Source organism: Protopterus annectens, chromosome 15.part0 (assembly GCF_019279795.1).
Source record: "Protopterus annectens isolate FY-2018-M chromosome 15.part0, PAN1.0, whole genome shotgun sequence".
NCBI classification, from domain to species: Eukaryota; Metazoa; Chordata; order Ceratodontiformes; family Protopteridae; genus Protopterus; species Protopterus annectens.
Genome location: NC_056749.1, coordinates 134184401 through 134196812, shown reverse-complemented (window position 1 = coordinate 134196812; position 12412 = coordinate 134184401). Strand labels below are relative to the sequence as shown.

Here is a 12412-nt window from a genome sequence, read left to right as displayed (position 1 = left end):
ATGCTTTTATACCCCAGGTGCTCTGACGTTGGGGAAAGTGCGACATCAGCCGACGCCGGACCCAGACTTTGGAATCCGGCCGACCGAAGGGCTGCCTGAGGCAGGACAACCCATATGTGATGACTGCAGATGCATCCTTGAAGGACATCAAGCCACCTTGGTGGACCCCTGGTATCAATAGGTTGTACAACAAAAGAAAGAAATCCTGCTGAGAAGTAAGAGGGAATGTGCATAACAAAACAAGTCCCTTATTAGTCTAAACAACTGAATCACGTAACCAGTCAAGTCTCTGAAAGCAGACTTTCAAGTAAAAATAGCCTCCAAAGCCAAGGATAACCATTTTTCAGCTATGCTTGAAATCTTAAGGGTAGCACTCAATGTGCAGAATTAGTTGGAGATGGCACCACCTATAATCAGCCAGACGATATAGCAAATCTGCTGGTCGACAAATTCAGCTCAAATTTCACCTGTTCCTTACCCTCTGTACTCCCCAAAGAAATACCCACCACAACTCCACCGCCAGTTATCCTCAAAGAACAGGTTGCCATAATAACTCAAACAAAACATGCTGGAGAGACAGATATATGCATCAGGGATTAACCCTTCTTTGGAACAGGCATCCTATTAATTTCTCTGTTCCTCTTCAAACACAATTCGGAAAAATGGATGACGAATCACAAATTCACACCTGAGGTAGTGCCTATGTCCCTTATGGACATGGGCAATCTGTAAGATATTCAATGCACAGGAACAAATCCATGCCATCCTTTTGTCCGTAGGGGCCATATATTGGGTAAAATTTGGTTGTATTGGGCTATATATTTGGGTAAAATCAGGCTATAATGGCTAGGCTTGTAAGGACCCTTAAGTCATTAGCCTAGCAATCTCGTATGGACCTATAATAACTTTACATGTTTACCCATATCCTACATATCCTCCTTACCTGAATGCTATACAAAAGTAGAATGGGGTGAAAAAATCTATTTCTACCACATTGTTGACTTTTCTTTTGTCGGTTTTTAGCTCTGATTCCTGTTACCACTAAGTTTCCCTTCTACTCGCCCAAGTGACCAGTTCATTCCATCAGAAAGGCAAAGCCCTACAGCTTATTAATTCCTCCCAAGGGTAAAGGTTGAGTGGTGACAAGAGTGCTGTCACCTTTCTTAGGGTAGTGGGGGCTTTCCTTCATGGCCTTATCATTTCCATATCTGAAGTATATTGCTTCCCAACAGGTTGGCATATCTTTCATTTTTGCAAGAGGTGTCCCCTCAACAGTCTTGCACCCTCAAACATAAAGCATCACAACATGATCCTGGTTTCCACCAGGGATTCATCACAGTCTGCACCTTGAGCAAATACTCCTCAATCCCTCCCAGACAGACTGCTCAGTACAACATGACATATGATCCATCAGCTAGAACACAAAGTAAGTGCTATTAAAACACTAAGCTCCTATTCTGTGAGAGATAAAAAGACTTTAATTTACACATTTATAAAGCATTATGATAATATACCTTCACTAATAATAACAGGAGTTTTAACAGTTTTAGAACTGTTTTAAAATGGATTTAACTCTCAAAATTTAAAACAATCCTCAAACAATAACAACCTTTTTATGAAAGGTGAGCTATCACAACCCTATGATGACTTTAAGGCATCTACCTGTACTATATACAAGTATTACACATGGTAACCTATCACTTCAACTATGTCTGACACAGAATTCAACCTTCTACCCACAAAAGTAATGCATGTAAAAAATGTTATACATAACATTCTATTTGTGTTGTCCATTTTCATTTTTCCTCAATAAATGGGTTTGGATCAAACCCTCGGATCCAACTAGGCCGCTTTTTCTAGCTCGTGGAACACTGAAAGTGCTTGACATCCTCCCTTACCCACAATGCATAAGTCCCCTACCATGCTCAGATCTTGTTTGCTGACTTTTTAGACTATACAATAAATAACAGATAACAAGGATATCAGATAACAGTATCTGGAGCTCAAATGAAAGAACATTAATTCCTTTAGCATCATGTAATCTTTCCAGAAGTTAAATTGGTAGGGAGTTGAGGAAGAATGAAAATGGACAACACTGATGGAGCGTTATGGTGAGCACATAACTTTCTTATTTGATATTTTTGTTTTCATTCATTCCTCAGCAAACTGGAGACAGTCCTCAGCTACTTAAATCCCAGGAGGACTCTAAGAAAGGATATTCCTGAGCACTGTTGAGCCGAAGGCTGCTCTTCCCCAAGAGACCAGATCCAATTTGTAACATGCAACAAAGGTATATGGATTAGCCCAAGGTGCAGCTGCACAAATATCATTCAAGGAAGATAGGGATACAAATACAGAAGAAGTTGCCATAGACCTGGTGGAGGTTTTGGCAAAGACAAGCCCGATTTACTATAAACAAAGGTAATACAATCAGTTAACCATTTGGCTAATGTCACTTTAATACCTGGTTTGCCCAATTCTGAATCCAAAAAGGAGACAAACGATTAACTTGCTTTCCTGAAAACTTGCCCTCTGTAGATAAAATTGTAATTTCCTGTGCACACCCAATAGGTGTAGCATATACTCTCCATTGAGAAATTTGGAAAAAAAACTGGAAGGTTTACAGTTTGATTGATAACGGATTGTGATACCACCTTAGGAAGGAAGGGTGGGTTGGTTTGTAAAGATACCCTGTTCTTATGAAAAATCAAAGGAGGTTTAAAAGACAGGGCTTGAAGTTCTGAGACTCTTCTAGCAGAGGTAATGGCCACTAAAAAGACAGTTTTCCAGGTTAAAAATTTTAATTCACATTTGGCTGACAGTTCAAATGGAAATTGATTTGTTGCGATTGATAGTAATTCCCAGGTGAGGGCATAACTGGAGTACATGATCTCATGCTTTGGTCAGGTGATACCTGGTCAGAGTGGTTATGAGCCAGTCTAAGTAAGGAAACACCTGGTATCCTTGCAGTCTGAAGTGAGCTGCCACTACTGCCATGCATTTGGTGAATATGCTGGGGGCTGTGTTGAGACTAAAGGACAGACCTCTGAACTGGTAGTGACTGGCTCCCAGCCAGAAGCATAGAAATCTTCTGGATTGTCTACTCATTTTTATATGATAGTCCGCATCCTGAAGATGTGTTGAGCACATCCAGTCGTCTTTGTGCAGAAAGGGCAGAATGAACCAATACATGACCATATGGAAATTAGTATACTGAACTGATTTGTTCAGACTGTTGAGGTCCAAAATTGGTCTCCAGTACACTGTTTTCTTTGGCAATAAAAAGAATCGTAAGTTCTGGACTCTTTCAGGTTAGGGGGACCTCTTGGGGGAGTTTTTTTCTAGAAGCTTTTTTATTTCTAGGGCTGCTGCTTTCCTCTGATTGGGTAGAACACTGGGGATTTCTGTTTACTGTCAAGGGAGGGTGTAGGGAAAAGGGTATTGTACAACCTCTGGAAATTATCCTCTGGCCTACATGAATCTTTTGTAAACTCTAGCCAGGCTCTCTGGTGCAGGGATAAACGACCCCTGACTGCTTCCAAAGTGGACAATTGGGCCTCCATTCAGGAGCTCTGGTAGGATCTGTCAAAGAAAGTATTTCTAGACCCTTAGTTCTGCAGGCCTGCTTTGCCACATGGGAGATGTCTTTCATTAGAGTTCCCCCATCTACCCCTGGGGAACTATCTCCACTTTGATTTTGGAAGGGACCCTAGGCCTTTCTGCACCACATTTTGACCATCTCACTGATTCCTAGAAAAGGTCCTTTGAGGAGTCAGAAAACATGCCCACTGCAGGCAAGGTTTTACCTTCCTGCTCACACCTGGATAGCATGTCTAACTTTGGGACCAAACAAAGAACTTCTGTCTAAGGCAGCACTGACAAAGGAAGACTTGAAGGGCTCCGCAATATCACACAGGTGCACCCAGGTGTGCCTCCTAATAGAAATGCCTGAACCCACTGCCCCTGAGGTTCCTTCAGCTGCATGTCAGATAAGCCTAATGGATGAAATTTGAACTAGACTGTAGGGCAATCAACTGTGATGAGTTGAGTTCTGCTTCAGAAGTAATGGTCCCCCAGAGGGATTTGGTAAGTACTTTAATCAAATCCGTCTAGATTCTGGTGAAGTGTGCCAAATAATTCAGCAACCAAAGTACTAAAATCTCTGAAGCATTTACACGTTTCCCTTCTCTGTCCAGCAGCCTAGACGCTCTGCAAGTTCCTTTTTTGTGGCTACTGCTACAACCATGAAATCAACTGGTTCTGCTTTACTCCAAAACTCCCTGTCCTTGTGTGATGCCAGGGTCCTGTCTGGTCTCCTAGGTATCAGCTCAATGGAGCCGGGTTCCCTTCCACTCCCGCCAGGAGATCAAATCAATGAGCTCATCAGCAGGCAGAGTTAGCCAAGAGATAGCTGGCCCAGACCCGAAAGCTTCCAGGAATACTGATTCCTCTCAGGAAGGGTGTCTGATGACAAACCACCCCTTTGCTTGAGGATCTCTAGTATGTCTCCAAATAAGACATCATCAGGTTGTGATTCTGGAGACCCTTCCCCTTCACAGAAATCAGTATTTTCCATGAAAGACTATTGAGGAGAGTCTAAGTGCCTCCTTCTGAATTGTCTGTTCCTAGGGACTTCTTCAAGGGGATGTTCTGGACAAGCACCGGAAGATATCAGTACACCCTGTGGCGTATCCTGGAGATTTTGAGCTGGCTGTATGTTTGGTGTAGGAAGTTGAGATTCAAGATGCAAAAACTACTGGATCTGCAAAGTATGAGCTGAGGAGGGTGGATACGTCCTTTCCTCTTGCAGCAGAGAAAACTCTCTCCACTACCTCAAAAGCAGAATGCCTCAGCCAGAAAGAGACCAATGGGTTTGAGAAGACATGTTTATGAACCATCAGCTCTCTTGAACCCGAAGACAAACCAATTAAGGCAGGGGTCAGAGCAGAGGCTCTGAGGTAGCTTCGACAATCTCAAAATCAACTCCAACACCTTGGATCTGGCGTCAATGCTATGGCTCTGAGAGTTATCCGGCTCTGATGTGCTTGGAGCTTGTTCACTCAGAGAAGGTAGTGATGTAGAAGATACAAGGATCTTTGGATCTGATACAAACATATCCAGGATTCTTGGAACCAACTGCTCTGAAACCAAAGATTGGACTGGAGAAGAGACAAAATAGGTGGGATATTACCTATAGGGTAAGAGCCAAGAGTACCCCCTATTTGAATGTGCGTTGACAGAAATTTCCTTATCATTCTATCCACATCTGCTTCAGTAAGACTTCTGGAGGAACAAGAAGAAAAAACAATGGACAAAAATCCTAGAGTGGTGAAGTAGTTGGATCAGAGGGTTTGGATTTCAGATCCAATGGTTTTGACATTTTCAGAGGTAGTTCTGAGCTTGCAGCAGAAGAACTTGAAGGGTCCCAGTAAGAAGACACTCCAAACTGGAAGCTGGACCAAACACTCTTTATTTAGCGCTTTTGTCATTATTGCACTTGACTTCTTCAGAATAATGTCACACAACTCTTCCTTAAATAACCAGGCTGATCAGGTGACTTAATTAAAATGAAATGAAACAACACTTACTCCCCGGGTTTAAAAACTTTTTTAAAAATTCACTTATGTAAAACTTCTTAAATACTGTACTTCTGTCCCTTTACATTCTGTTTGATCATAATCATGCCATTATACATGAAAATCAGCTTTAAGTCTCAATACATTAGACAAGGACACTACTTCATTTAAACTTGGTAAACTTGTGGCGTTAACCCTTAACTGCCACATAAGTTCCTTACAATCAAGAAATAATATACTAGGTCCCCTCTACTGTTGTATTCTATCTGATCAATGGCAATGAATCTAAAAGTATGGCCAGGCAATTGTTTTTAAATGCTTTGCTAAAATGTTTTTCAAATTACCTATTTGTATATCATACATATGTTGATATATTCGTTTTCTGAAGGCGTTTTTTGTTTTTCCAACATAAAAACTTCCACAATCCTGACACTTCACTATATATACTAGCATTTTACTACCACAGTTGGACTTATTTTTGAGGCTAATTGTTCCAAATCCTGGAATCTTAACATTTTCACCTTCCATGATGTATCGGCATTGCCCACAATGTCCACACCTACTCATTTTCCCTCTTATTTGACTTGCAGTCCCTACATTATATTTCTCCAAAATGTTTTTAAAACTCATATCTTTTTTATAGACCACAATGGGCTTATCCCCCACTCTTCTTATATGTTCATCATCTCCTCTAAATATAAACCAATTTTTGTTCAGAATATCTTTAATACCATAAAACTGTGGGTTAAATGTTAAAATCATTGCATTACTATAACTCTTAGTTTCGAACCCCCCCCCCCATGTTCACCATTGGCTGTATTGTCATTGTCGCTGTGAGGGATAGTAGCCTGAGTGTCTACTCCTAATAAGGGGTAAAAATGCCCTAACCTCCTCTTCTCTGTTACTTCCTCCAAAATGGGGTCTAAGAATGCTACCAGATAACCCCTTTTTTCCAACATTCTGTTTAGGGCATCCTTCTCTTTAAGAAACATATCTGTATTAGTAACCATGAGTGCTAATCGCACGCATTGACCCTTTGCTAGGGACTTTTTTTGATGCAATGCGTGCCCACTATCAAAATGCAACAAAGAATTTGAGTAAGTGGGTTTTCTATATATTGTGGATGTGAAATCCTGAAGTGTCATATCCTTGGGTAATCGATATATACAAAAAAATAATCACTTCATAATGAGTCTCCATGGTGAAACGTTAAAAAGGTGTGCTAGAATTAAGAAACTGAAAAAAATCACCTAGTTTTTCCTCATTTTCATCCCAAAAAATTAAAATATCGTCAAGGTAATGACCGTAGAATTTACAAAATTTGCACCATTCCGAGGTGAAAATGGTTAACTCCCATTGAGTTAAAACAATAATAGCAAAAAGGGGGGCACAAGCAGCCCCCATCTCGACACCAGTCTTTATGGAATTAAAGATATTCTGAACAAAAATTGGTTTATATTTAGAGGAGATGATGAACATATAAAGAAGAGTGGGGGATACGCCCATTGTGGTCTATAAAAAAGATAGGAGTTTTAAAAACATTTTGGAAAGAAATAATATAAGGACTGCATGTCAGATAATGCCGATACATCATGGAAGGTGAAAATGTTAAGATCCCAGGATTTGGAACAATTAGCCTCAAAAATAAGTTCAACTGTGGTAGTAAACTACTAGTATATATAAGTAAGTGTCAGGATTGTGGAAGTTTTTATATTGGAAAAACAAAAAAATGCCTTCAGAAAATGAATATATCAATATATGTATGATATACAAATAGGTAATTTGAACAACGCTTTAGCAATGCATTTAAAAACAATTGCCTGGCCATACGTTTAGATTCATTGCCATTGATCAGCTAGAATACAACAGTAGAGGGGGACCTTTCTTGATTAGAAGGATCTTATGTGGCAATTAAGGGCTAACGCCACAAGTTTACCAGGTTTAAATGAAGTACTGTCCTTGTCTAGTGTACTGAGACGTAAAGCTGATTTTCATATATAACAGCATGATATGATCAAACAAAATATAAAGGGACATAAGTACAGTATTTAAGAAGTTTTATGTAAGTGAATTGTTATCAATCAGTAACTGTTTTATATATATAATTGATGGGTTGTATAAATGCATTTATTCAATGTTTTTAAACTGGGGGAGTAGTTGTTTCAATTCATTTTAATTAAGTCACCTGATCAGCCTGGTTATTTAAGGAAGAGTTGTGTCAAATAATTGTATTATGAAGAAGTCAAGTGTAATACTGGTGAAAGCGCTAAATAAAGAATGTTTGGTCCAGCTTCCACTTTGGAATGTATTCTTACTGGGATTTTATCAGTGTGTGCCTGTTCATGTTATTAACTTGAAGAATGAATGCTTTTTGGACTCTTCTTTGTCAGCTTTCTTAGGGGTTTGAGTCCCAGATGTTGTATCAAAGGATGTTAAATGCATTAATCCTCTTAATGTTATTTTATTTTTTCAGTCAATAATAGCCCATGGATTAAAGGCCTTACATGTTCTCATCCGACAGCTAGTGCACATCTGAAAATGTATTCTTATGGCTACAGTCCTTACATTTTTTTTAATACCCGAAGGTTTCTCAGACATATCTACTGATGCGAACAGTAAAAGACAAGACAAAAAAAGAGGAAGAAGTTTTTTTTTACTTATAGATAGTTATAAAAAAGTAGAAAGGAAATATTACCAGCAACAGGGAATTTTAAGGGACTACCTCAAAGGCAAGAAAAAGGGGAAAAGAAAGAGAAAATACCAACAATGGTACTGAGAAAATACACCAAAAAGTGGTAGGAAGGGCAAGAGAGGATGTAATTCAATAAGGAAAGAAGATTATATATAGTCTACTTTTACTCATGATAAGCAACTTATAACTCGAGAGTTAACAGCGACTGCATCCGTACGTGATGGAGGCAAACAACATCTGAAGTATGGCAGGGGACAGTGCATTGTGTCAGGGAGGAACTAGAGAGCTTTCAGTGTTCCCTACACTGGAAAAAGCTGCCGAATCGAATCCGAACTCCTTTGTTGAGGAATGAATGAAAATGACATCATCAGATCTGTTGTTTCAACCACCTTACCTGGTAAGGAACATCCATTTTCTTCCCTGGTTTTCCAAAGTATCTTAGCCTAGATTTGTGCATTATCCTCACAAGCAGTGGAGGATACTTTAAACGGCTCCTCCAAATCATTTCAAGATTTGAAAGAGTGATGATTTTGGATGCTAATGGAGATAAAAAAAGAAAACGAAATATAAAAGCAATTACAAATGCTGTTCGTAAAAGGGTTCACATTCCAATGACAATGTGCTAAAAGATGAAAAAAACAAACATTACGTTTTTGACTACAGGCGACTGAAAACTTTGCAAAGTTTTGTTAAAAGTTCTTGAATAACAACACTAGAATTTCTAGTAACTAGCATTTCAGATAATAATTCCTGGAAGAAATGTGAAAAAATATACATAATACAGTTATGGGTACTCACCGTGTGGCTACAAATATGCAATACATCTTAGTTGCAACAATTAGAACTGGTACTATAAAAGTTAGGACATCTCGGCATAACTTCTCCAGCATGCCAAGCCCTAACTACAACCTCACAATGTCCTGCACAAGGTGAATAAACAGTTCTGGACCAGGCAAAAGACCTAAGGAGAAAAAAAAAGGCTGGAGAAGGAGGGGTATGTGCTTCCTGCATCCATAACTGTTACTCAAAATATGTGTCAAAATGACAACTGTTCGTAAACTTTTCCATCTAATTTCTATGAGCTATGGCTGCAAAAGCAATTGGGACATATTGAGAAGCATGTGCACTTAATCTTACAAGCCTTATGAACATTTAGTCTTGGAGAAGAAATTATTATTTTACCACAATGGAAGAAAAGTAAGGATTGCCAGCCACATAAAGAAGTGGAGAAACCAAGCAGCTAGCCAAAGTAAACATCAGGCTAATGTTTGCATGAAAGATGGGATAAAAGGTACTGAGTGGATGCAGCTGGAGTGTTTTTTTCAAACAAATGAAGCAAAAGCCAGGAAAACCATATTTGATAAGACCAGAACAAAGCTACAATAATGACCTTGGCCCTGTGTTATTCAGATATCTGTATGAAACACATCATCAGAAGCAATGGAAATAAAATTCAAGCAGTCCAGAGGCAACTTCTGAACCACTACATCCCAGACTGCCCCCAAGTGGAAGAGTTAAGGATCAGAAGCTCCTGCACTTGGAAATGACTGGTGAAGCAAAGAGGTCACAGTAAGATCTGCCATATCACTGTGAATTCTCCTGGACTATAAAGGGGTTTTGGGACTACTCAAAAAGCTCAGCAGACAATATTTAAGACCGTCAACAAATGAATTGGCTTCCACTGCCATATGACTTAATACTAGAAAGTGACTGGATGACACAGCCTATTCCCAAACCCTTACAGATTATCAACATAGGGAGCAGATTTGTCCATGCTTGATGATATACTAAACAATTGTCACAATGAAAGACTATCACACTGTGGGGTAGTGAGTCCTGAAATGCTTGAAGGGTCAAGAAGGACTGCCCTCATATCTATGACACTGATGAGAAAATATGCCTCAGCAGGGGTCCAGACACCTTGGGCAGATTGCCCCTTATAATACCCTCCTACTCCAAGACAAGCACACTTGTGGTATTTGACACCAAGAAAGTGGAACTCTGGAATGTACCACCATCTATAAAGTTGCATTCACCATTCCAAATGTTTCCCGAAAGACCTCAAGATTCTAACTAGGTGGGGCACAGGATCCCACAATTGAGATCACTGGAGACTTTACAATGAACTGATGTACATACTCCATAAAAAGGGTATTGCAACAAATGCTGCTGCCAAGAAATGTAAACTTCTGAAACAACAGTAAGAGGATGTTAATTGGGAGTTTAGCAGCAGTGAAACTATGTTGAAGAGGCAGAATTTTTCTGAAGGAAGACAGGTTCTGCATATTAAAGGTGGAGGATGCAAGTGATAAAAGACAGCAGCTATGACTGACTTAACTGGGGCCCTGAAAATTTACTGTTAATCCCAGAGAGTGAAGCATTCAAATCACAGACCACTGAGCTAAGAGCAAGTCCTACAGAGAAGGAGCAATTAGAAGCAAGTCAGGCAAGTAAGGGAACAGAAGCCTTTTTAAGGGCAGCTACTGCAAAAAGACTATACAATTAGGAAGTCTTTAGTCAAAAGTTTAGTCTCTTGGAGGCCATATCAGGGTTTTCCCATATGTCACTGGTGACTACACTGAGTATGTCCATCAATAGAAGGACTACACAAAACTACCACTGGGTACACCAGAAATCACTGTGCAGCATCTTTTGGCGATAGACATGGACTTTGTGGGCTATCCCCCTGCTTTGCCTCATCAACTCTAATACCTCAACAAAAGATGACGAATCCCCACTTTCCTTGTTGACATCTGGCAACAGTGAATCCACAGGTCAATGTGCTATGTGTTGTGCAATGTCTTCCTTGGAATCTTCGGAGGGGGTGGACCCAAAGATGACGACAAAACAAATGCCAATATTCACAGAAGGACACTGCAAATGGCTTTGAGTCCCTCTGTCCTGTTATATGATAGATGGGATGAGAATGAATTGTTCATGAAAAAACTGTTTTGCCATTTGTACAGGTGACATAGCAGAAAGGGATGTCCGACCACTGCAAGAAAGCTTGCAAGTTTGGTATAATCCTGGACACTAATACTCCTGATGCTGAGAACCCCAGAACTGAATACTGTGGGACAGAATACATGGTAGCAATGATAAAGTACAGTTTTGTGCCTACCATAAATGTAGATGTTCGAGTGCTAATACAGCTGCAGTCATAACAGATGGGTTTTCCTGCCGTCAGGCGGGTCCTCGGTCGGCCGAATTCCAAAGTCTAGGTCCGGCGTCGGTTGTCGTCGCTTCTTCCCTGACGTCAGTGCGACAGGGGTATAAAAGAACCAGCCGACACCATTTTCTTCAGTTTTTCTTGCCCCAGATGTCAGGTGCCCCCAGAAGGAAGACAATACATATATTTATGTAATAATGCAATGCAGTATAATCAAAAAACAGTAGTTGCAAGCAAATACACCATAAAAGAGTACCCCAATCAGGTTGTATGAGGAGGTGTTAGCCATTAGGCCTGTTCCAGAGGGGAAGGAGGGAGGGAAACCTGGACTGCAGCTGTATTAGCACTCGAACATCTACATTTATGGTAGGTACAAAACTGTACTATGTTCATCGTGCATACAGCTGCAGTCATAACAGATGAGTAGAATACCAAAGCTAAAAAAGGGGTGGTAGGCACTAGGTGGAACTAGGAGGAGCCAGGATGCCCTGCAAAACTGCAGTGGCAAAACCTGCTCTAGATATGGAGTATAAAGGCAGGTGATAGTGCTTGGAGAAGGTATGCACAGAACTCCAAGTGGCAGCTTCCAAAATATCTTTGGTAGGAAGCCCCTGAGGAAAGCTGCAGAGGTAGCTGTGGCCCTTGTGGAGTGAGACCTAATGCCTGCAGGTACAATTTTACCATGAGGAGAGTAACAAAAGCGTATGCAGTGGGCTATCCATTTTGAGACTGTCTGTTTGGAAATAGGCTTCCCTTGAGCCCCTGAGGCATAGGACACAAAGAGTTGCTCTGATTTTCTGAAAGGCTTTGTTCTGTCCAAATAATAACGTGGTTGTCTGTGAATGTCCAAGGAATGTAGTAGTCTCTCCCCTTTGCTTTGAGGATTGGGATAAAAGGTAGGCAAGTGGATAGCCTGATTCAAGGCTACCCTGGATACTACCTTTGGCATAAAGGAAGGATTGGTTCGTAAGGAAA

General features: G+C 40.3%; 1 protein-coding gene across 1 annotated transcript in view; it reads right to left on the bottom strand.

Annotated features, from left to right (window-relative positions):
* RADX (RPA1 related single stranded DNA binding protein, X-linked) overlaps positions 1-12412 on the bottom strand; it is an 804920-nt gene that overhangs the window by 749713 nt on the left and 42795 nt on the right. Inside the window, exon 2 of the mRNA XM_044057246.1 lies at positions 8663-8805. Coding sequence (XP_043913181.1) covers positions 8663-8805 — 143 coding nt within the window. The remainder of the gene's footprint in view (positions 1-8662; positions 8806-12412) is intronic.